The 27,242-nt window shown below is 30.8% G+C and overlaps 2 protein-coding genes across 2 annotated transcripts in view; one reads left to right on the plus strand and one right to left on the minus strand.

Moving 5' to 3' along the window:
* The window catches only part of LOC136982969 (protein C10), a 352,942-nt gene that overhangs the window by 301,660 nt on the left and 24,040 nt on the right, over positions 1–27,242 (minus strand). The window lies entirely within an intron of this gene.
* Positions 1,204–25,058, plus strand: LOC136982966 (zinc finger TRAF-type-containing protein 1 homolog). Its single transcript, XM_067279544.1, has 5 exons — positions 1,204–1,628; positions 4,874–5,112; positions 9,591–9,802; positions 22,669–22,855; positions 22,929–25,058. The coding sequence occupies exons 1-5, from the start codon at positions 1,413–1,415 to the stop codon at positions 23,131–23,133; spliced, it is 1,059 nt and encodes a 352-aa protein (XP_067135645.1). The 5' UTR covers positions 1,204–1,412; the 3' UTR covers positions 23,134–25,058.

The following is a 27,242-nucleotide window of genomic DNA, read 5'->3' on the forward strand; positions in this document are numbered from 1 at the left end:
TTAAAAGGCTCTAATCCAAAGAATTAAATAATATAAATTAACTGTTTGAATAAAATTAATATCAATATGTTGATAAAAAATATAACAATTATTATGGTTATTATTTGTATATGCAATTAGAGGTGCAAAAAATTTATTTTATTTTTTAATCATATGAGAAAACTACTTAGTAACTTGATAATTAAAAAGTTCAAGTTTCAAATTAATACAGCAGTATTAAATTTATAGTTTTGGTAAAAGTTTAAAATTATGGCCACAGAATTTTAAAAATATTTATATTATTTGGCAATTTAGAATATAAGTTTGTAAATTTTTAAGATAATTATATAGCTTAATAAAAACATTTGGTTATTCATCTATAATTGTTCAAATATTTTTTATATTTACTGTACATGCTTTAAATTATAGAAGTTTAATTTTATATCTTCGAAAACATATTATTTTATTTTTTAATCAATTATTCACATGAGAAAAGGATTTATCTTTTCACATTTAATAATTACACAATATTCAAATTTGTTTTACCACTGCAATATAAACAAACAAAAAAAAAAGAAGAGCAACAAGATATAAAGACATAAAATCTATAGTTGAAAATGACATAGTTGTTAAAAACATATCTACACTAAGGATTTAACTAGTGGTAACCAGATGGAGTGCACCTGCCGCACCTATTTGAAAACCAGCTTACAATTGGTCATTGCTACTATAAAATTCCATAAAGGTGGCACGAAACTACTATACATTTCCAAGAATTTTTTTCGCAAGTTATTTTATGTTCGACCAGTTCAATAGCAATTAAATCACAACCACGCATTGTTTGTTTTAAAAACATTAATAATATAATCAAAAGGATAAAAGTCACACCTATTCGCTAATGTCCTTGATTTTTAAAATATATTTAAAATTTTAAATGTCTTATTAATTTGATTATAAAATTCCATTTAGTATTTTACGGGATTTTAATTATTATTGCGTTAAAATTATAATTTTTGTAAGTGTTTTCTGTTATAATTTGAATTTAAAAAGCACGCGCTTTATGAATCGAAGCAACGATTGCATTGTATACGGTTCGACGTAATTATTAAGCGTAACTAATTATTACGATAAGAGTCACGCACAAAAACAAAACGGACGAAGGTCATAAAAATAAAATATTCTTCGCAAAATTGAATGACTCATCAAGCATTCTCTATATCTCTGCTTTAACCTTGATGTATTTTGAGACTATTTAAACCTGGCCATCTGTTATTGGTTACGCTTGTCATATGACTATTTTATTTCGGTATTTTATTGGTCGGTACCGATGCGTCAATGAACGTATCGATTGCTTATTGGGCTATTTTTCTGTGATGCCATTAGAAAGGGCATGTTCGTAAAACGAATGTTTTGGAGAAGGAAAGCAAACAAAGATGGCGGAGGAAGTGTTCTCGGGTCCAAGCGTTAGTAATAATGACAATTCGAGCTCGTTATCTATAGTTAACCAGTCAGAAGCGATAGAACCCGCTAAAAAGAAATTAAGAACTGAAGAATCAACCGATCATAAAGATGAGAAATTAGAACATAGACTTGGGGGGATATTATGTTGTGCCGTATGTCTGGATCTACCAAGAACAGCCATTTATCAGGTTTGAATTTGAATCATCAAATCATTCCTATTCATAATTCTTTCTCGATTTTTAATATGTAATTATATTCATCTAATTTTCTTTTTTCAGATTATTTTATTAAAATAATAGATTTTCTTAAAGATTTTAATACATTTTTCCAGCTAAGAGAGAAAAAAAATCGATATAAATAATCGATTACATATGGAACACGTTTCTTTACCATTCACAAAAGCATTTTTATGAATGGTAAAGAAATTTAAAAAATTATTGTAATTAAAATATTTTTTCCTTATTTATATTTAAATTATAATTAAGAATAAAATTATATACATAAAATGCTATTGTTATTATTTTAATTTTACCTTCACTTATTCATTATAACATTGTTTTAGTTATTGCTTGCATTGCCTTAGTTTTTTTTTTAAATAAAAAAATGAGTTTATTCTTGCACGAAATTTTAATTAACGTTTAATATCTTTTAAATTAGAATTTTTAATTTTTATATACTATCATTAACAAATATTTTAGATATAATATGTTGCATGTATTGTAGCATTTTATATTCTAAAAATATTTCTCCTGTATAATTATTTCTCTTGTTATGATTTTGAAAATTTAATAATATAATAATATATTTAATAACTAAGATAATTCATATTTTAATAATATTATTTGAAAATTATAATATTAATTAATATTCATAACAATAATAGATTTATTTCAGCTAAGGTAAGTATTATTTTAGGAGCCAAGACTGTAAAATGATGCCGACATCAATGGTTTGCTATTTAAACAGTTAATTTTAAAAAAATTTTTCCATTAAATAATGGAAATAATTTAGAATGAGGATTTAAAAATTCAGTTAATTATTGTATTAGATTTTTCTTAATTAACGACTGTCTGAAAGAAAAGTGTTTTACTAAAAATGGATGTTGTAGCTATTGTTAGGATCAGCTGTTCAGATGGAGTAGTTTGTCCTGGTTTGTGGTATGTGCCTCTAGGCAAATGTAGATGTCTGTGTACTGTGATTATATAGTACAACTACATTCTACAGTTACAGTGTCCAAGAACTGTCTCATAAAAAAAATTGTTATAGCAAAATGTACTTTTTCATCACTCTCTACAAAAGCTGTATAAGATATCTGTTAAATATAAAAAATTATTTTTAAACTTCAGAAACCAGAGTAATGTAAAATAAGTTTTAGTCCAGTATTTACCATAAATGAATATTTTGTTCAATAAGAATCGAACTTGAATCTTGCCACAGTAAAAATTTTTCTGGAGTTCTACATTGTTCACTGAACTTTTCTATTATAATTTTTAATTGTACAATAAACTTAGAGTTGTTTTTATTCTCAGTAAGAAATGTACTGATATCACTGGCTTGTGCAAAATGTCTTTTTATATCTAGAAGTTAATATCCATATCTATGATGATATTTTAATTATTTCAATTTAGTTTTATTTATATTTATTATATATATATATATATATCTATCTATCTATATGTAACATAGTGTAATCTTTTAAATATTAATAAAGTTTATTATTTTTAACTTCATATTTGCTGTTTGTATGTCATTTTGTCCATAAATTTATTTCATTATGAAATAAAGACAATTAAAATTTTCTATTAAATATTATATATTTAATATTTCACAAAGTCATAATTCTAAACATTTTATTATCAATACATTAATATAATTTTGGTATATTAAATTATTTTCGAAATATGTTTTGAGATACATGTACAGTTCTTTATATGAAGAAAGTTTTTCTGAAAATTTGATTTTAGTATTTCATCTATTTAAGAAATTTTTTTTATCGTATTAATAATAATAATAATAATAATAATAATGACTAAATATTTTCTTTTTCCTTTTTGTTTTCATGTAATAAAGTCATGAAAAATTATTTTATTGTTTCAATTTTAAGAACTGAATTTTATGTAAAATACATTACGGATACAACATTTTTATTCAATACACATAATTCTCTTATTCGTTGGAATAAAACAATTTCATTTTAATTTCTATAAAGAAAGTCACTACATACTTAAGAAGTATATGAAAATATTATTTTTTAGAAAAAAACATATGAGATAATTCAACATCTGTTTCTGCAGAAGAATTCTTAAGAATTTATAAAAATTTAAAAAGATACAATTAAAACATATAAAGATATTTGTGTAGGTATAAAATTTTTAATTAGTTTTTATATTTAACATATTAAAAATAAATTTTTTTTTAAGAACTAAATTATGAATCTACATGGGAAATTTAAAAACATTTTGTCATCAACGTTAAACTGGAAAAAAATGTTATTTAAAAGCATATAATAAAATTGAAAGTTGAATTTAATTTTTTATTAATAAAAACAATAAAATTATTAAATTACAAATTAATATTTTCAAACAATTTTATAATCTGAGTCTGAATTATTGTATTCTAAATTGAAAAAAATATATATAATTTTTATTTCTGCCAAAGTTTATGTAATTGAGGTTTATTATTATTATAATTTTGCCCTTAGAAATCTTTTAATTCTATAAATTTTTTTATGAGTATTCTTAATTGTAGCATAGAATTTTATTTTGTAACATAAATTATTCAAATACTAAAAGTAAAGAAAAAGAACTTACTAAATAGACAGTCTTCCTAGTTAAAACTACCTTTAATATATTGCTATCAAATCTTATAACTTTCTACTAATAAAAATTCCTCAAATCTTATTTATCTTGTAAATCAGTTTACAAACTAAAACAATTTATAACCTAATTTTTTTATGTATCTGAATATTTTAAAAGAATCTTTTGATTCTGTATTGTGTTTCTACCTTTACAGGTGAAGAGAAATGATGCTTCATCCTACACCTGACTCCATCTTTTGCCCCTAATAAATGGAGGGTTTGGACATCTTTTTTGCTACTTGTGTATTAATCATGTATTTGAGACTTTGGGAGGAGTTCAGATTCTCTGTTATTTACTTATAAACAGAGAATCTGAAGTTATTTATTTATAATTTTTTTACATTTTCAGATAATAAGGTAGGTGGTTTTTATATTCTCCATTGAAATGGTTATGATTTTATATATTAATCTCCCAAAGTTTCTACACATTCAAAGGTGACCTCTAGTTGGGGAATATTAGGTGTTATTGAATTATAGTTTTTTATATATTTATATATTTTTCTGTATCCCCAACAGAGCGTCTTATAACTGCTTCCATTTGCTGATATTTAATTATAGATGTAATTTGTCTTCCAGTGTACCAATGGTCATCTGATGTGTGCAGGATGCTTTACGCACCTGCTGGCAGATGCCCGTCTTCGAGATGAAACTGCCTCATGTCCAAATTGTCGAACAGTAATCAGCAAGGATTCATGTTCTCGTAATTTGGCAGTGGAAAAAGCAGTTTGTGAATTACCTGCTGAATGTCAGTTTTGTTCCAGGGAACTGCCAAGAGTACAACTTGAGCATCATGAATCTGAACTTTGTGATGAAAGGTATATAGTGAGGATGATATTAGATGATACATAAAATATGGAAAGCAAAATATTTTGTAATTGTACAAACAAGTCAGAATATAAATTAAATTGAATGGAATATATTGTATTCCTTTTTCTAGGATTTTTAAAAATTATTTTAAAAATGCTGTTTGAAAATATTTGTTAAAATATGAATAGCCCATTGGTAAATTATAGATGTGTATTTTTCCATTGGATGTGACAGATATATTCTGCTGTGCATCTTTGCCGTTCATAAGAAAGACCATGAATAGTTTGTCATTTCATTGTTCTTTATAGTATTACTGCAAAAAGTAGTTATTTTTAAACATCAATTCCCTGCTAACAAATTTTATGATACAAATTATTAGTAATTAATATGTATTAACTTCTTCCTGTAGAACAATATGAACTATGTTGATGTGTTATGATGACTTTGTTGCTTTAATAAATTTTGTAAAGGCTATATTAATTAATTTGTATATGATATATATATATATATATATATATATATATACAGTAGTGAACCAAAAATTAGAATCAATTGGGGACTGGGGTTGTTCAGATTAGGGATTTGTTCCGATTACGGTTTATGTACGAAAAAATATATTAACCTGTCCGATGTTCAAATTTTTCTTTGTTGCGTGTCGCTTCGTGTTGAATTTTCGTCGATTTTAAGCCTAACGAAAATTTTTATAATAATAATCAAGGCTATCGTATCATTAAAAATTATTTCTGCATTTTGTACAAACAAAATAAATATATTGAAGAATATAAAAACATGAAAATTATACTTTAGAAGTAAATTTAGTATCAAAAACGTTCGATTCAGCACGACACAGTCCGACTGAAAATCGTGCTGATTACTGGCGTTTCTGATTACCGGGATGCCAATTTACGAGTCTCTACTGTATATTGAGTCTGCATAAGTCGTCATAGGTATAACTCGACACTGTCGGTTAAGTAGTCGGTTTTCTGTGATCCCGCCAACTTACATAGGCATTAAAGTTAAAAAACTGGCTTACTTGACACTGTTTAACTCAACACCACTAGATAAATTTACATACTTTTGCTGTCCCACACTTGTTTAGACGTCTAATAAGTCGACTCATTTATTAATATGTACATATTAATAAAAATGCCTTAACATTTTATGTACTTTTATATATGAAATAACAACAGATAAACAAAAAGAAAACATACAATCTACATCGTCACAGCAGAATCCAATTTTGCATTTTTTCACCTCATGCGTTATTTGTAGCATGTGTTTCATAATTCCGTTAGAAATGAGTGTTCAAAAGCTAACAACACTTATGCTGAAGGAAAAATACAAACTTGTTTCTGAATTTGAATGTAAGAAAACTTTGCAAACTGAATTTGCAAAACAAAAAAAAAAAAAAACCTTTCAAAAACAACATTGGTGAGAATCCCAAAGCAAAAAGAGGAAATTAAGAAGCTTTTTCTTGGATTTTCGTCGCAGCTGTCTCAAACGCCAGAGAAAGTCTCTGTACAAAGATGTCGAAGAATTTATTTATAATCTTTAATCATTTAAAGCCCGATTATTTACGGCAGTTGATGATGTAATGCTCTCGTACGTTGGCTAAAGCAAATTCGTTCATCGAATCTTCCTGTTTCAGGACTGATACTGAAACAAAAGGCGATGGAAATTGCTGGGGTATTTGGAGTAGAATCCAACTTTAGTGCCAGTGATGAGTGTCAGTGTCAGAGAGGTACATTGCACTACTGTATTTTCTTAATTGTAGTATTGTGGTTTTTTTCAACTTTGTGTTAGTCGTCGTATCGGATAACTTGACACATTTTCACTTTCCCTTGGGGTGTCGACATATGCGGACTCGACTGTATATAATTGAAGTAGAGTTTTAGCAAAGCCTCTTCTATGTGACTTACAGAATTGCATTCTCAAAATTTGATGGGCTAATTTTGATAAAACTTTGCAGTTTTCCATTAGTTGTGATGAGGAATCCAAAAATGTAATAAAAAACGGGGGTCCATGACTTTGTTTTCAAGCTACAGTGGGTCAAAGTGATAATATCCGTGCTCCCTGATGCGATTGAGTGCACCTAATGGAATTTAGGGCAAAAATATAAAAAAAATGCAGCATTGTTTGTGCCTAATGGAAAATGGGCTTGCAAAATGACCACCCAAGAACAAAGTAATTGATACCAATTGCTTTGTTTTTGGATTGCATCTCTGTAGCAGCAAGTGCAAGGATTGTTTCTTCCATGCCCAGCAGGTACATCATCATTTTCTTTCTGGTTTTGTCTCAATTCTATCACAATATAACAATGTTGCACAATGTCCTAATATTACACAAGATGACAAAATTTGAGACTAGGCACCCAGAATGGTAGTATTGTATTTATATACAATATAATATGCATCTATAAAAGTAACGATTCTTTAGGGTGTTCACTAATTATGGACATGACCAACACAGGATATTCAAGCCTTTGTTTTGATAACAAATCATTTTTGACATTTTTGTTTCTATATCTTCATTTCTTATGAAAAACACCTCTGTGAGCAGCAGACAAGTCCAACTTGTAAATGACCATTGTTGTGCAGACTAGTGACCCTCCACACTTCACAAAAAAACCTTTGGTTTTTCTAATTTTGGATAATATTGTCTACTGTATAAAAATTCAATAAAATTTTCATATCACAACAACATAATTTATATTGTTATTTCTAGATTGTGCTGTTTAGAGTGAAAAGAGTGAACAAATATGCCGATATGTTGGATATATTCTATCGATTAAAAAATGAGTATTAAAACAAGCTGTATCTAATATTTTAATTAAAGTTTATAAAATTAATTTCAAATCAAGAAATTACTGTTTTTCACTTATTAGTGTATTAGAAAATAGGGATATTATTATTTTCTCTTAACTTATAGATGAAAAGTTAAGAAAAAAATGCTTGCAAATTTTTACTTTATTTATTATTATTGGTTATTTTTTAATTAATCAGATTAAATTTTTGACTTGTTTTTGGAAGACTATGTAAATAAAATTTAATAAATAGAGTTCAACATGTGAAAATATTTGCTGTTTATAAAACTGTTTGGTCTGTTCAATGCATAGAGCTGTTTTTGTTTGGTTAAAATATTCAAAATAATTAAAATGCTTATGGTCTTATGCATTCAAGTTCATGTAGAGAAGACACACATTTCCCCTATTCATTTTTTGATGGTGTCTAACTGCTTCCCCTTTGAATATTTTAACCAAACAAAACGACTGTTCTAATTTTGAAATACTACCATATTTTTCTAGTGTATATCAGAAGGAAGCTATAGTCTGGTGCAGTATTTTTGTTTACATCCTGTATAGTTTTTCACCAAAATTCTTGATTATCTGAATTTTTATCTGTCCAAATTGGATTTGGTCCTATTAAGTCTGGATGAATGAGTTTATAAGAAAATAAAATTCAGCTAAAATTAAACTACAAGCACATTGATAGAAATAGAAATATTTTCTGTAGAAACTTGTATGTAAAGTATAATATCTTAGCAGCTGTCCACTAATTATATATATAGTTTTTGAGTCACATTTGATACCTTCCTTCCCTGTTGTGTAAAATGGTGTAATTTTAACAGATTCCATTTCCCTTTACATGTACAATAGTTCATAGATTCCTTTACATTAAAGAAATGACTTTAAAATATTTTCTGATAGTCTATTTACATTACTGTTAAATAGGGTCATAAAACTAAATTTGTATGCCTCTACATGAAGTTTTTTTAATGGTATTAAACAATGTCTCAACCCTTATCATATGTAATGATGAACTTTTTTGATCTCCCCTCTCCTAAACTGTACTTGTAATTAATGGATGGTCCTTACAAATTAATTAATTATTTAGAACTTTTATAATTGAATATATAATATCAACTGACTTTCCTGTTAGATGAAATATAAATTAATACTTCAAATTACAATCATTATTTTATGTATAGTGTAATGAGGAATGCAATATGAATATTACATGAAGAACAACTTCTACCTATATTTTTTAAGTGATATGTTTGCTCATCACAACTATTCAAATATATTTAAAAATTTTTGTCTGGTGTTTACAAGCATGCTTCAGTAGCATACAGTATTAGATTGCTTTATGTATTATATTTTTTTTATGCAAAAGATACCCCATGTAAACTATGTTTCAATGCAATAATTTCTATTGAAAAACAAGTATATGTATGTATGTATATATATATATATTATTTTATGGACTATAAGACGCACTTTTTTCTTCGAAAAATTGCCTCCAAAATTCAGGTGTGTCTTATAGTCCATAGCGTCTATGGGTATTTTTTTTTTTTTTAAATTGCTTAAAAATTAAGGTGCGTCTTATAGACCCTAGCGTCTTATAGTCCGTAAAATACGGCATATATAAAATTAATGAAGAAGATATTTCTTAAATTATGTAATTTACATTTTATTTATGTATTACAGATTAACTAGTTGTCAATTCAACCGAATTGGATGCCAGTGGCGAGGGCCATATCATGAATCACAATTACATGAACAGCTTTGTGTTCATCCTCAGAAAAGTGGACGAGATGTAATGGAAGCTTTAGCATTAGTAGATCAACAACTATTACAAGAGAAACAGCTGTACAGTCGGATATTTGAATTACTTTCATTTGAAAAAATTACATTCAATGGTAATTATTAATTTTTATGTACATACATTTAAATTATTATAATTTTACCTTAACTATCTAAACTAGCTACTTACTTTTTGAGGAGAAAAACTATAGTTTTAAAAATAAAATCTGTATTTATATAAATATCAGTAGAAAAATAAATTTACTTAGTAATAATATGTAAAATTTTAACTCTATGCATTTCTAATATACATACATACAAGAAAGACATCGGCCATATACAAAGTGTTTAGCCGGCAGAAAAGAGGGTAAGGGGAAGAAGGAGGGAAAGGAGATAGACAGTAGAGAAAAGTAGGATCCCTCCAAACAGCGTACATAAGGCTACAGTACCCTCTATGTTTGATGTTGTCATGCAGTTTTTAGGCTGCAAGGCTGTAGTCCCTGAAGGGTCTAAAAGAAAACCTGAGTGTAATGAACACCAATAATTGAATGCCACCACAAATAGCTAAGTGTGGAAGTTAGTGCCAAGTGACTGTTAGTAGGAACACTTATATCTACTTAATACTAATAAAACTGAACATGATTGTGAATCTTAATACTACTTAACAGCTAGACAGACAGCGCAAAAAGCAAATGAACACAATGACAAACTAGATGAAACAAATGGACGAACAGAAGACAAACAAGCAAGACCCAATTTTTTTTAAACGTTAACCTACTCATTAACTAAACTAACTACCATAATCTAGGACGAACCTAACCAGGTGACTAAAGCTAACAAACCCTAATCTAATTTAACTTAACTTATCATAACCTAACTGGAAACCAAGCTAAGAGTCCCTAATCTAACTTACAACTAGGACTAACTGAATTTAGACTGAAAAAGAAGATGGAAAATAAGAATTAAAGTTCAAAGGTAGCTGTATACTAACAGTTGAAACAAAGCAAGGGAAAGCTAATTGCCATCCGTGCCCCTGGAGTGAGTGCTCTCAAGAGCCCCACTAAGGGATATGAATGTGATGGAACATTTTACATGTGTGAATGAGTTGGTGCAGGTTGCAAGGCCAGTTTACCCTTCAAGAATAACAGCTCTCATTAAATTATCCCTAATATGATTGCACCTATTGCAGCAAAAAACTAAGTGAAGTGGTATTTGGTCCTCCTGAATACCATAATTGCATTGTGGATTGTCCGCAAGGTTAAATCTATGCAAGTATTGCATAAAGTTGCCGTGTCCTGTAAGTAGCTGAATGAAGGTGTAACTAGGGTAAAAGTGATGAATAATCGCGGTAGTGTCAACCTTGGGGATAAAAGTGTAGGTGAGCCTACCAGTGGTGTCATGGCCTCAGCTGTCTTGCCAAAGAATGAATATTTGCTTCTTGACATGATTGTTGGTGTATGAGATAGGAATGTAACTGAAAGTACTGGTGACTGAAGACTTTGCAGCTTGTTTGGCAAGACAGTCAGCGGTCTTGTTGCCAAGAACCCCTGCATGACCTGGGACCCATTGGAAATCTATCCTAATGTTGTTGTCTAAGTGTCTGAGAATGTGGTGTATGAGATGAACGAGTTTTAAGCGGCTATCAGACTTTGCAATCCTGTGTAAAGCTACCCTACTGTCAGAATAAATGCGATAGTGTAAGTAGTGTCTTTTGTCCTTCTACACTTAATGTGAATTAAGCTCATATGAATAGCTAGTTTCTGCCTGTGCTGTTGAGTAGTGTGTACCTAGACAGAAGCAAGCATTGTGAAGCTTGTGGCCTAAGTTGGAACTGTCAGTGTAAATTCTAAATGTGGGATGATCATCTGGATCTTCAAAATAAACATCAGGGGCAAGCTGATGGGAGGGGTGGTGATCGTAAGTCGGGAGGGTATTTTTGTCGCTGCTGAATTTTTTGATATCATCGATCAAGGTCAAACTGGGGGAATTTTATCTACTCTAATCATTTTGTTGACATCCGGGTTTCTATAATCTCGCCAGAGTAAGGTGATGAGGTTTTCCTGCCAAATAATGCTATCGACTTAAATTAATCTTGACATTACCAAAAGGGCACTAGTGGGTGTGGTCCTATAAGCCTTACAAATGTGGAGAGCTGCAATCCTTTGAACAGATAACAGTTTTTTACAGTTATGGACTTTGGCGACCACGTTGCCCTAGACCTGTACAGCATAGAGGAGTGCTGGCTGAACAGCACCCCTGTAAATAAGCTTAGTAGCATTAGGTCCAAGGCCTGATGTGTTCCTAGCAATACTAATGAGGGCATGATTGGCAAGAGGTATTTAGCTTTGTCCATGATGTATTTGATGTGGAGTGTGAAGTTAAGTCTCTCATCAAGAATAACACCTAAATATTTAATTTCCATTGTTTGCTTTATTCCATGAGCACCTATTCGAAGGGTAAGCTTTCTGACAAGTGGTGTGTTCCTATCAACTATCATGCTTTCACATTTGTCTGTGTTAATGGGTTGCCTATGTTTAATTAATACTCCACTGGTGAATGTTATTGAGAATGTTGTTGCATATGTCCTATAAGCATTCACTGTTCCTGTGTGAAGCTAAGATAATTGTGTTGTCTGCATAGCCCTGTATGCGTCAGCCAGGAGGCTGGGTGTTGTTTAAGTGCAGGATAGAGTTATAGGCTGTTCCAGAGTCCAGGACCAGACCTGGGGACCTATTCTGAGCTCTTCCGATAACCCAACAAGAGCGATACACGGGACATTCAATAAGTCCCCTTACTGAAAGGCAGTTAACGAACCTTAGACAAATCACTATTCTGTGCTCCACGTTAAGTGGGTTTCCCTGCAGGTAGTCAGTCAAGATGCGTCTAGGTTCCATGCTGTTGATAGCTGTTATGTTTTAACCAATCACAGTTTAGTTAACATTATATTTTTGTCACGTGACTGCAACCCGCCATTTTCTAAGTGAAGCACATGGTTTTAGTATTGTCATTACCAGTGCTAGTCAACTAGTTTTGTGTTAAATTGTCATCAAAGAAGGGATGACAGCCAATGAACTACAACTTATCAGTTCAAAATATTAGTTAAAACAGTTAGGTTCTAGCTGGGGCCGGATTTTGGTATTTCGAGGCCCAAAGCTGAACTCTGTGTGAAGCCCTTTACCAACCGTTTACAATTCTAGAAGTCAATCATATAAAAAGGAGAATTAACAAACATATTAATTTAATAGTTTTGTTGTTAAAAAGTATTTGCAACACATTATAAAATAAGGTACAATTTATAGAAGGAAACACTAAAACTTTAGTTTGTCATTTTTTAATCGCTAAAAGCTAAGAAAAGCTACCTATAAAAATCAAATAAATTTTGTAGTAAAAAGAAGAAATCACTAGAAATGTAATATAAACAATATTGGTTATTAATGTAATTAAATACACTGGAACCTCTGTATACGACCTTAATCTGTTTCTGATGTTTGGACTTATACCAAATAGGACGTATACCAAGCCAACTTTTCCCATAAGAAGTAATGTAAAAATGATTAATTTGTTCTCATGTAAAAAAAAAAACTCTCTTGATATGATATATTAATGGGGTTGTAAAATAATTTAAACACTGTTTGAGCACATTAATAAAAAAAAAATTTTATTATAGATTTTTAAAGTTATTACAGTATATTGTATTATATTATTTAAATCATTAAATCAAAATCAAATCAAACTCTCCTTAATACTAATAATCTGTTTAGAAATTGATTAAACCCCTTTTCGCAATGTTAGCAGATTTAATAATATCTATTTTTCACGATTGTCGACATCGTCGTTCTCGGAATACGGTATGCAACAGTTAAATTTCAAACACCCATGCCATCTTCATATTTCTCAACAATCTCTTTTTTCAGTTCCATTGTGATTCTAGTCATTTTTTTAGTTTTCTGTTGCTTTTCATTTGCCTTTTTGCAATTCATGATTGATAAAAATAATAAAATTTTACTTACAAATTAAAATCAGAAGAAATTTAACAAAGTTATAAACTGTGGGACCGCGAACGTCTAGTCTTGTCTAGTACACCAATAGTGCTACTTGTTCATAGATGGCGCTTATAATTGAATTAAGTCGTATACCGAGCAAAATTTGTTTCGTTCGAACAGGATGTATTCTAAAGCAGACGTATACCGAGGTTCCACTGTACTACAAAAAATAAAAAGTAAAGTATAGTTTGTTGATTTGTAAAAAAAGAAATTTATATCAAAATTAGATTTTTTGTAGAAATTTTTGAGCTCCCCTCAAACTCGAGCCCTAATTTTCTCTCTCTCCAATTGCTGGTGAAGTAATATCATCCTTACACCTAAAGCAGCCATGTTCTTTTTACTTTCGTTACATTCCTAACGGCAGCTCTAGAGTGATTGATAGCCACGTGCAATAACTAAGCTTTTGTTATTGGAACCAAAAACGAAATGTACGGCTTGGAATAGCATTTTCACAGTTGATTAAGTGCGAATCACGTGGTTCCGATAAAACTGGTTTTTATTGTATTTGTTAGCTTAACGATACAACTTAGAATAGGTCCCCTGGATCCCTGAGGACAGCCTTGAGTGATGGATATGGCTATGTTATTTTGTGTTGTATAAACACCTGCACTCCTGTCACTAAGATAGGACTGAAGAAGTTTGTAAAGATTTTGAGGACAGTGATGAGCATATAATGTGTGCATGATAATAGGCCACCAGGCGTGTTTGAAGATACCTCTAAAGTCAATAGTGATAATTGCAGTATGCTGATTGTTTTGTTTAGCCTGGTGGATGTAGTTAACGATCTGATGGATCGCATCTACTGTACCTTTGTTTTTAGAGAAGCCGAACTGATTCTGATGCAAGGCTCTATACTTGTGTAGATGCCATGTGATCCTATTAATCATTAGACTGTCTAACACTTTTCCCAGAGTTGGAAGAAGGCAGGTTGGCCTGTATTTTTTGTAAGTGTTAGCACTGGTGGGTTTGGGGATCAATTTGACACTAGCCTTTTTCCACTGAGTAGGAAAAAGGGCACTGTTCAAGCAGATATTAAAGAGAATTACAAACGCTGTATGTAGGATTGGCCTCAAATGCGTATTTTATCATCCTAGTGGTTATGCCATCAAGACCTGGGGTTTTGTTATCGGTGAGTGAACAGAAACCTCGATGTAGGGTTTTCTGTATTAGGTGGAGTGAGTGTAGAACTCCGGATGACCGCTTGTGTATTGTCATCTTGCTCTGGGTCATTCAAAGGGTAAAGCCTAGTGAGGATGTGCATGATAGTTTCTTCTGTGTTGTCGGTGTAACAACCATCAGGGAGCTGGATAGTGGAGGGGGTTTGGTGCTGGCGTATTTCCTTACAAGCTAAGTAGTACAGTTCAGACCAGGGGTTGCGACCGCAAGTGTTGGTACAGAAATCCTTCTAAGTGTTAATCCTTGTTTTACTTATAAGGGTTTTGTAAGCGTTGTGTTCATGCCTGTACTGGTCTCTAAGTGTGACTAATGTCCAGTCCTGTTCATTCCTAAATTGCCTCCTTAATCTCCTAAGTACTTTTTTCTTGTTTTCTAGCTCAGTGGTCCACCAAGGAATCTTTTTGTGTTTACAATTTTTGACCTCTGAGGCAATAACGTAAGAGTTAGTGATTGTATTTGTAAGCCTGGTTACAAGATGGTCTAAGGCAGTGATTCTCAAAATGGGGGTCGCTGAAAAATTGATGCCAGATGAATTTTTTTTCAAATATTTTATAAATTTACTATGGATTCATATTTAGAAATAATAGAAATAAAAAATATATAAAATATTTAAATACGAGCCTAAATATAATATTCATACATTTATGCGCTATTGGGGAATCCCCGAGTTCCACTCTCCGCCTAAACTATGATAGAACAGTGTTGTCATTTGAAACGGTGTTTGCTAGCAGCATTGCCGTCTGTAGGCAAGTTGAGTTAGAAATACAGTAGAGCATTGTTTATCCGAAAACTGATCAACCGAAAGCGTTTCAGTCGGCAAATTTGAATTTCCGCTAGTGCTGTGGCGCCGCAATATTTGACTCTGTCTTGGGATACTCTGATATTATTTTAGTTGATATGCGTTTTTAGCTGGCAGCACTGGCGTGACTATGAGAGGGTACTTAAGGACGTGCCAGTATAGCTGCATTTCTTTATGCAGCGAGAATGTAGTGAAATGATGTCACGAGCAATGTTGGCCAATTAGAAACCAGTTTTAGTGTGTTTGCTGTAAAGCACTTCTCGAACACTGCATAAAGAAACGCGGAGTATTTGAACGAGACTTTTTTCCCCATTGTGAGTAGTAAGTTTTGCTTGTTTTTCTGAGGACTGTGTTGTGCTGAATTGGAACGTTTTGAGACTAGATTAACTTCCGAAATATAATGTTTTCTGTTTTTATATTTTTTAATATATTTATTTTGTTTGTGAAAAATAAAGAAATAATTTTTTTTTTAAATTTCGTTAGTCTTAACATTGACAAAAATTCAATGCAAAGCGACATGCAACGGAGAAAAATTTCAACATGGAATAGATTAATTAAACAAAAGAAATTAACTCCTCCTGAATTTAAATTAACCCCCTCCCTCCGGGATCTTTTTTTTCTACACATATTCATTCTTCGGGGGTCCTTTGAAATTTTTAAGGGCAAAAGGGGGGTCACGGGCTAAAAAGTTTGAGAAATACTGGTCTAAGGTGTCCTGAGTATAGTGACTGTGGTGAGGGTACCAGCCGAAATGTTATTGAAGGTGTTGTGGAATAATTGCCAGTTAGTGCGAGTATAGTGAAAACTATGATTATTAGTATTACTAATAGTGTTCAGTTGGGTGAAGATAGATTCTACCAGTGACCATAGCTATATATCAGTAGTGTAACAGTGGTCAACCCTAGGGGTGATGTGACTGTTTCCTAATGTTAGGTCGATCCAACTTTTCCCTGTGGTACAGGAGTAGGTTGGAAAGGTGCTGGTGTTCAAGTGAGTAAGGTTGTGTTGGGCCATGGTTTTGTTAACTACGTTACCTCTAGGGTCATCTTTTGGACTATGCCAGGTTGCAGACTTGGCATTAAAGTCTCCTCCTATTAGGAAAGGTTTATCTTTGTGTGAGTTCAGGAGGTGATGAATGTCTTCAATGGCCGTCTCAGTGTTTGTGGTGTCTGGAATGTAGACAGAACATATGTAAAGGTGAGTGTTATTGTCTGTAACACAGATGGTAGTAATGTATTCTGTGATGTGTTGGGAGACAAGACAGGCGGTAATGTTTTTGTTCCTGATGATAATTCTAGCCTTGATGCGATAGCCAGAGTCTTGAGCTGGATAGACTTTCCAGTCATTGAACCTGAATATCAGGTTGTTAATAGTGTAGGGTTCTTGGATCATGATGATGTCTGTATTGTGCACATTGGAAGTGTGAATGAGGAGGGAGCAGGCAGCTTTGCATTTCTGTGCATTAATGTGTATGAGTTTATAGCTACCTGTGTTCCTATTGTATATGGGTGTATTATTCATAGCTGACCCTACTGGCAACTTGTGTTTTCATGCGTTATGGGGCACTGTTGAGAGAATGCATTATGCTCAGCCTCATGTTTGCTCCCTTCTGGTAAAGAGTTATTGGCCTGTGCACAATTAACGCAGCACGGTTCCTGACTGTGGACGCAGCAAATCTTGTAGCTGTGGTTGCCCATGCAATGACTACAGTGTTGTTTTTCTGTACATTTATTAGCTATATGGCCATAACCACAGCATTTGTAACAGTGTGTGAGAGGAATGTAGTCATCTACAGCTATCGCTGTCCATTGCACACTAACATACTGTTGTTGAATTAACGTGTTCCTGATACTAGGACTTACCTGAAGGATGTGTAATCTAGAAGTGTTAGTCATGTTGCGGTTTATTTTAGTTAGAACACAGCAAGAGTCTTGAAATTCCTGGAGTGTGTGTGTGTAGTATTTATTGCAGTGTTCTGGATGTGGAGTTCCTCTATAAAGGCACTGGTGACAGCGTCGCCTGGGACATTTAATAGAATAACCTTAGGTTAGAAATCAGCAGCCAAACAACCTATCTATTAATGTTTTTACTGAGTTTATGGCAGCCACCATTTTGTCCTGTCAGCCTTGGTATTTAACTGAATGCAAACTCCATTATTCCTAATGTTTCTGAGTGCTTTAACTGATTACTAACTGACTAGGTTTTATGTTCATAGTGAGTGCTTGTCTTATTTTGTCCTGAGTGATATTAATGTTTTCTTTTGGAAAAACGAGAACCGTTTATGTGCCAGCACTGGACTGTGTGTTTTTGGACTGTTCTCTGGATAATTTTGGTGTTTGTTGTGTTAGCCCTAGCAGCAACACCAGTGTAGTCGGTAAGCTAGTCAGAATAGTGTTTTTTTTTTTTTTTTTTTTTTTTTTTAGTGTCCAATATTTTGTTGACTTTACTATCAATGAGAGAGCTAACCTTCTCAGAAACCTCCTGTTGAATATGACAGACACTATTGGCTATTTTGAAACTGCTTCACTAATTAAACTATTTAACATATCAACATTGCTGTTGGGACGATGAACTGATGCTTGGATAGTCTCATCTGCTAGCAAGAAAAGATCATTTGCAACTTCATGAATTTTTCTTCTGTTCTCTTTTCGAACAGCAGAGCTGCATTCTTCTGGACAGTTTCCCAAAATAATGTCCAAAAGCTCCCTAAGCTTTTTACGGACCAGGCGTGTCCAAGCATGGGCTCCTGGCCCCAGTGTTCCAGAACTAGATGGACACGCCATCTAGAAGGACCCTTAAACTACTAAAATTACCTTAAAACTAATAACTTATAACTTAAACCAAGGAAAAGAACAGGCGAACTGAAAACCAAAATACTGCAAAGCAGTATAACTGAAAAACTTTGAAAACGAAGTGGCCTAGAAAGACAAAGCTAACAGGGCAAACAAATAACCTACTAAGGGAATGACTTACAAAGGGAAAACTAACTACAAATAAAAGGAACCACAAAAATGCCAAAATACTAACTAACACCAAAAAAGCTATGAAACTGGCTAGTAAGGCCTAACTATGAACTTACAACTGAAAAGACTGAAGAACAACTCAGAAAAATCTGAAAAACCAAAAATACTGCAAGGCAGTAAAACCACAAAAACCTGAAAAACTCAAACTAGTTGACTGAGAAAAACCAAAATTATAGGAGAAGCTAAACACCTGAAGACCTAACTAATTACAAAAGGAAAACTATCTAACAGACCTAAACTAAGGCTAGACTAACTAACTGAAAAACACCCTAAAAACTGAAAATTTACAAAAGCCAACCAAAAACAAGAAGGTAATCGAGTGGAAGTTGAAAAGGAGTAAATACAACTTGGTTAAAAATCAAAGAAACTAACTGTTTTTGTTTTGGCTTTGCCAGGCAGAAACTGAGCTAGATAAAGCCTAACCACTAAGCCTAACAAATGAAAAACATGTGAAAATGAAAAATCTAGCCTATTGAGAACGAAAAACTGACTCAAAATCAAAGCAGTAATACAAATACTAACTAAAATGACAAAAACAGCAGGAAAAAACACTCAATAGAGCCCAAGAAATGCAAAAGTAGACCTCGGCAAAAAGTTCACCAACACAGGCAAGAAGCAGGCAGAGGAACTGCATTTCTAATATAGAGAAAATAAATAATTATTTATATACAATTTTTTTTACAACATTTATTAATACATTTTTGGATTTAAATTGGTATTAAATATATATTTTAAGTGATATTGGTGTTTTTTTTATTGTTAGATAGCAGTTTACAATTGACAAAAAAAAAATTTCATTTTTTTTAATTTATCCTTTTTAACAATTATGTATTGATTTATGAACTATATTTATTTTATTTTATTCATAACAAATAAACCAGCAATTGATTGCTATTTTCCTGGCAACATTTAAAATTTTGATGGCACCATCTGTTTATTATATTTTATTTTTTAAAATTTTTATATTTTTAACTATTATAACATGATAAAAAATCTAGCTTTGAGGGTAAGGATGAGTTTTATAAAAAATCGTAAATGCTAATAATGAGTAAAATTGTGATGAAGTCCGATCCTACTGGAGATACACATGACCCCCATTATCTACCCTTCGACCTAGTAATCAACAATATTTTCTCAGATATTTGTTATTTTATTTATAATTATATTTATAAATGAGCCAAATCAATTAACTCCATTAGTACATCTTTGGAATAATTGTTACTTTTAAATTTTTCACGTAATCAGATTTATATGTTATCTTAAAGTGTAGCTCTAATGTAACATATAATAACATTACATTGTACAGTACATGAAATACATTTTACAATGTTTACTTAAATTTAAAGTTTAAAAGAAATTTTTAAAAATAATGTGTATTAACAGTTTCTCTACTTTTTGTTCTGTGGAGTTAATTGATTTGGCAATTTGAATGGCTCAAATATGAATTTGAGAAATAATTTAGTATAACATGAAAGTAAACGTAGTCTAAAATTTAAAATTATAGCATTTTAAATTTTTGTTTTTGTTTGATATAATGTTTTATATGTTTTTCATGAAAATGTAGATAAATATAAATATTTAATGTATACATGGCAATATACAACATAAGTTACATGTGCCTGTTAAAGAAAGAAAAATCAAGGACCAGAATGCATTCAGTTGCATTTGTGAGTTTTTTAACAGTTAGGGTTTATACTTATTAAAATTATTTATTATTAACAAATTAGTCATTTGTAATTGAAGAATGAATATTGATGATGATAATTTTATTATTACTCTTTTCTTTTGATAAATTATGTCTGATATATGACTATGTACTTTTGATATTTTTGTAAATTGTAGCTATTTTTTATAATCGTAGAAATTGTTTAATCTTAGATTGTATATATTTTACATTATATAAAATATCTAAAAGTAGTCAGTCATAAATAACTACTTTTGTTATTGCCAAGGAAAATTGGATTTTTATGATTTGACTTCTGATATTTATTAAATTTGAAAATTTTAATGGTGTGTTTTGAGCAGTTTGACATTTTTATTGAATCTAGTATGTTTATTTATCAGTTATAACAATTAAAATGGTCTTTATTCAATTGCAAATTTTTCAGAATTTGTAGTAAAATAAAATTTGAATCAAAGTATAGTTTTAATAAGATTTACTTATTGAAAAAATTTTTCTTTGGTGTGTATGTTAAAAATTATTTTCAAAAAAAAAATTTATTCAAAAATTGATAAATGAAACATATTTACAAGAAAAATTTGCCAGATACAGACCTACAAATTCCCACTGTCTTCCATTTGTCTGTCCGTGTCTTACCTTAATCAAGGACATAGATAGATAGATGAAAGATGAGACCAGATATGGAACCTTAGAGCAGGAGGTGCTGATTAACTATATACAAACTTATGATGCAAACTGGAGGTCATGTTATTTCAATTCAAAAATTTCTCCTGGAAGATGTTAGATAGATGACAGCACAAGTATTGTTAAAGGAAAAGTGTGATGTACAGGGGCAAGCCACTACTAATTTGAGGTGGAGAGCATATATTTTAAGTTAAATAAATGAAAAATATGCTTAAAAATTGCAGCTTGGCATTGTGACAATGTCAGAATAAATAATTGCTCGTTTTGTTTGAAATTTGTTTTTTAAAAGTCTAATTGCAGAAATTAGCTACAAGAACTTATTAATGAAACTTCTTATCACCTCCTATTTACTCAGTAATTATTTGAAAAAATAAAATAAATATATGCAAATAGATAGATACATTGCTTTTACATGTTTTTTATTTAGAATTTTGGAATTTGGATATACCTGTATTTACTTGTGTATATATATATATATTATGGACAATGTGATTAATACGGGCATTATGAATAATGACCAACAAAATTGGGCAATATAATAAATTTCAATAATTTATCAAATTGATCAGTCATTATGAATACTGCTATCATCTACTCGGGCAAAGTGATAATAATAGGTTGAGGAGCGATCATCCAAAATACGCTAGCCAATCAGCACTTGTGTCTGAGTTGCATTTAGTATCAAATTTGGTGGTGGCCCCCGACTGTTTGTGCTCTTGACGGATTCCTCCCAGAGGGGAGCTGCTGGCAGGCCGGCAATTGTTTAACGTCACTAGTTATTTATTCATGGTAATTCTTGAACACGTATCAATATCTAATGACGTTAAACAATTGCCGGCCTGCCAGCGGCTCCCCTCCGGGAGGAATCTGTCAGGAGCACAAACAGTTGCCACCACCGCCATGATGGTGCATATAGGTAAAATTTTACCCTTTAATTAATATAGTTAATAGTACTTAGTTTTAAAAGATTACATGTTCTTTTTAAAATACTTTGAAATAATTGACATAAAATAAATATTCCTAAATGAAATAAGTGGAGTTTTTTAATCAAATTAATTAATGTCGCACAATTTAAAATTCAGTACTAAATGCAATACAGTCGGCAACTCAGAGTGTCGATTGGCTAGCATATGCTGGATGATCATTCCTCAACGTATTATTATCACTTTGCCCAATTAGGTGATAGCAGTATTCATAATGACCGGTCAATTTGTTAAATTAATCAATTTATCACCCTATGTGCCCTTTTAGGTCATTATTCATGATGTCCGATTAATCACTTTGTCCATAACACACAAATAAAATATATTTCAGAAATCATTTCATATAAGCTGAGTGTTCAGAAAATGATTTTGGCTATTTCATTGATTGTGCTTATTATCATTTATATTTCAGATTACTGGAATCCTAGCTAATTCATCTCATAATTCTGTATTGCTATTTTATTTAAAGACACCTAGAAAGAGCATCTATCTGAAAACTGATATTCAGATACATTATAGAAAGATGAACTGAATCATAAAAATTTAGAAAATTAATATTTAAAGTATCAATATATTTGATTGTTTTATTTCAGATCTACAGTTCAGGCCTTACAGAACAGATGAATTCATTCATAAATTATATTACGAAACATCTCGTTTCACAGCTTTTAATAACCAATGGGTAGTCAAAGCTTTTATTAATGATAATCAACGTGACCCTACCCAATCTTGTGAAAGAAGTCTAACATACCAACTTGTTCTCAAAAGTAAAGTCTCTAGGTGAGATAATTTATGAAAATAATATATTTATTCATTTATATCATACTTCTGATCTTTTATTATTTCAATATAGCCCTCTTGGAATTTATTACATAATTCTAAAAGGTCCTTTTGGTGATATGAAAATCCATCCTAGAGTATACACTTTTGAGTTTAACGAGAGCCAATGTGAAAGTACCTATCAGCCATTTTCTTTATATGATTCTGCTGAATGTAATAGATTACTAGCAGCCAAAGCTATCAATTTTCGACTCATCATGTTTCAGATCCCAAAGTAAAGATTCAAAATTATGTCTAAATTACAATTACGTAATCTAGTTCATAATAATGTCAAAATTGAATGTATTTATGTATATTTGTGATGTGTTTAAAAATTTTATGTAAATTTACTGTTTGCTGTGACTAGATAAATCAAGATACATCTTTCTGGCAACTGTAAATACCATATACAATTGCCATAAGTTAAAAATAATTTGCAAAAGGAAACAAAAAGTTACATTTTTAATAAATAGCATCTCAGTGAATCTGTAATTATTCTTTTCCTGTGATCAATGTATTAATTTTGTAAAAGGACTTAGAGTGAGATATTCCAGAGATGAATAGTTGCAGATAAAGTGATAATAAAATCAGTCATGCATTTGTGTTTAAGAAATACAAAAATCCCATACAGTTTAATTTTTTGTTTTTATTTTTTGTTTTTATTTTTGATCTTAAATACAGTTTAATTTACTAGTTTTATGCACAATTTCATTAAGTTGTTATTTTGTGATTTGTCATATATGAAGATAATTATAGTTTTCTTACCAAAGGTTTTGATCTGTTAAATATATTCTTTTAATTCATTTGAGTTTTTTTTTCTTTTTGTTATTTATATGTACTCATTATATGCATTTTACATAGAAATGTCTTGTATATAGCAGAGAATTTTCATTTTTATTTCTTTTCTTTCTTGTTCTCTTGTTTTACTTTTCTGTTAAAATTACAAGCAATTTGTAAAAATAATTTATAAAAATGAATTATTAAGTTTATAACTTAAAAATAAAATAAGTTTAAAATATACTGAATTATGGAAAAACTTCATTAATTTTCTTTTGACTTTTTTTTACTGTTATTTTATTGATAAATGCCAAATATTAATTTTTCCAAGTTTTGGATTGGAAAACACGATGTCCTAAAAGTATACAGTTCAACTTAGTTTATACATGATTATAAAAAGTTAATTATGTAAAGAAACAAATTTTAAAATTGTTTCTGTTTAATGTTAAATATCGTCATGCAAAAGTAATCTTGTTAATTTTTTTACGAATAGAAAAAGAGAATTGGTATCATCAGGGTGTAAAATATTGCATAAAAAGAGTTTTCCTTAAATTCTTATACTTTATATTAAAAGTAAATTTTTCTTACTCTAAAATATAGATTATTAAAAATAAAAAAATATATAATTATTGAAAGTTACAACATTCAAAGTACTTTGCTCGTATTCTGTATTAATCACCATTTACCAATTTAAAACTTTCTATGACTACAATCTATGCTCAAAACTTCTCTTTAACAGACTTTTATGTATATTTTAAATCAAAGAAACTATATAAAATTATGTTAATAAAATATTTCAATTGTCTCAACTAAAAGATTTTCAAAAATATTAAACAGTTCTGTATTTATTTCAAATTACTTTACAGATAATAGAAAAAAATGTAAATATTTATAAATATTAAACTGTGATTACTATCTTGTTATATTTGTTTTGTTGTTATAGTTTCTTAAGTTATTAATCTTTCATATTGCCAAAAAAATTACAAAAATAGTTGTTTTACAAATTGTAGCTAATCTTTTATGACCAAAGAGTGAAGAAAAATTTATCTACATAAATTATAAAAAAAATATTTTATATATCTAATTTTAGATGCTTTTATTTTCAATATAACAGTTACTACAATGTTAAAAAAATATTCAATGTTTTGTCAAAAAATAACTTAAATTTTCTTGTTTTGTCCAATTAATAATTGAAAGATTTTCCAGACTATTTTATAATAACTGTAGACAATGATAATAAAATTTATTTGTATGTTTGTATGGTAAAATAATTTCCTCGGTCTCTGTATTTAGTAGAATTTATTTCAACTATTAATATATGTTAGATGTAAGATTGATATGTATAATTTTTTTATGTTAAAAAATAAAACATGTAATTACAATTGAATATATGTCTTCATTTATATTATATTAAAAGGTTTAGCATTGCAAATGTATTGTAATTACATAATAATATTTTCTATAATTAAAGTAATATTGTTTATAAGTTTTGAGGAAATTAAATGCAGTTTAGTATTACCTCCGTTTATCATTTAATGTCTTTTCATGTGTGTATATATATATTGTCAAACTCCATTCTTATGTTGTTGGTTTATGCAAAGTCTGCTTTAATGTGAAGTAGATTTACAGTCTCACAGATGAGGGAGGATAAGCATTTTAATGTTAACAAATTTGGTTAATACAAAGTGTTATTTTTAAGTCTCTTGGACATTGCATTAATGGGGTTTGACTGTATATATTTCTTTTTCATTTCATTTTAACTTTCTGCTTTGCAGACACTGGGGTTTTTTCCATACCCAAAATGGAGATGACTAGTTGATATGAAGTACAGAGTCCGATATATTTGGGACAGACTACCCATGAAAATATTCCTGGCTAGGTTACTTGCCATGATTCCTGGGTCCCCTGAGCAATAGCCTGATGCTTTAAACTGCTTCAGCATCCAGACATCAACCTTTTTATATTGTCAATATTAAAAATGTAAATATATATACAGTGATACCTCAGTTTTCGTCGATAATTCATCCGAAAACAATCGACGAAAACCGAGGCAATTATTTCTATATGAATCAACGTAAATTCAATTAATTCGTTCTAGACAGTCCAAAATACATACCAAAAACATTTTATAGAGAATTAACATATACTGTAGACATAGAAAAAATAAAATCACTTAAATCTTTCACTAGGTGAGATTGATACTGTATATATTTTTCTACGCTAACATTATCTAACTTTGTAAAATTCAACATTGTCTATTTGTGTAGTTCAACAACACTAAATAAGAAAGTGGATACATTTTTAAAAACTCTCATTATAACAATAGATCTCTCTACATTATTTCTAATTCTGCTAAATATTGTTACAGAGGAATTTGACAGTTTCAAAAATTTTCCCAAACCCACTGGGATACACGACCCCAAAGTCTCCAGTAAGACCAATCCACAATTCGGTAGAGCCATACCTACTACAGTCAATGTAAATGCATTCTCATCTTAGCCATTGCAGCACATATACAGTCGAGTCCGCATAAGTAGACACCAGGATAACTTGACACCATCGGTTAAGTAGTCAGTTTCTGTAATCCCGGCAGACTTACATAGGCATTAATGTTAAAAAAAACTCCGGTTTACTCGACACTGTTTAACTCGTCACCACTGGATAAGTCGACATACTTTTGCTGTCCCACACTCCGATAAGTCGTCACCCCCTCCTGTAAAAATGAATTCACTCCGCACGTGTGGTGCGAACTCTTTTTTCAGGAGGGGAGTCAATTTATTTATTAATATATTAATTTATATGTATATATACATATGAATAAAAATGCCATAACATTTTATGTATAAAATACTAACATAAAAAGAAAGGGATACTATATATTACCACATTTAATTTCGGGACTTTGAGTATATATCTAATCTGAGGGGACCGAGACGAGTTCAACGGTACCCTACTTTTGGACCGGAGATGAAAAATAAGAAAGTTATCATAGTTACAATTTCTTGCCTTTCACAATGCATTCTACGCCATTTTAGAGTTTTCCACTAGGTGGCGTTCGACTGTTCGTGCTCCCAACAGACCTCCCGGAGGGGGGCCGCCGGTAGGCCGCCCAGTGTTTAACGTCACTAGTTATTGATTCACGGTAGTTCTTGAACAAAAGAAAAAAAAAGGACACGCATTCGACTGTTTGTGCAATTTCTTGCCTTTCAGAGTGCTCTTTTTTAATGCTTTGCAGACTTTACCGCAAGATGGCGGGACTAGCAACTACGGTGCCGCAAGGTCTACATAAGAAGGTCAGGACACGCGTACTGGAGCCGCCATTTTGGGACTTTTTGAGTCGCATGTTTAGAACAAACTTGTACGCGCAGTCAGTTTTACACGACATTAATTTAACTAAAATTGCATAAATTAGTTAAATTAATGTCATATAAAACTGACTGCTCGTACAAGTTTGTTTTAAACATGCGACTCAAAAAGTCCCAAAATGGCGGCTCCAGTACGCGTGTCCTGACCTTTTATATAGACCTTGCGGTGCCGTCTGCTTTGATAGCATTTAAAAAGTATAACTTTC

This window comes from Centruroides vittatus, unplaced genomic scaffold (genome assembly GCF_030686945.1).
Source record: "Centruroides vittatus isolate TY-2023 unplaced genomic scaffold, ASM3068694v2 contig_875, whole genome shotgun sequence".
Lineage (NCBI taxonomy): Eukaryota > Metazoa > Arthropoda > Arachnida > Scorpiones > Buthidae > Centruroides > Centruroides vittatus.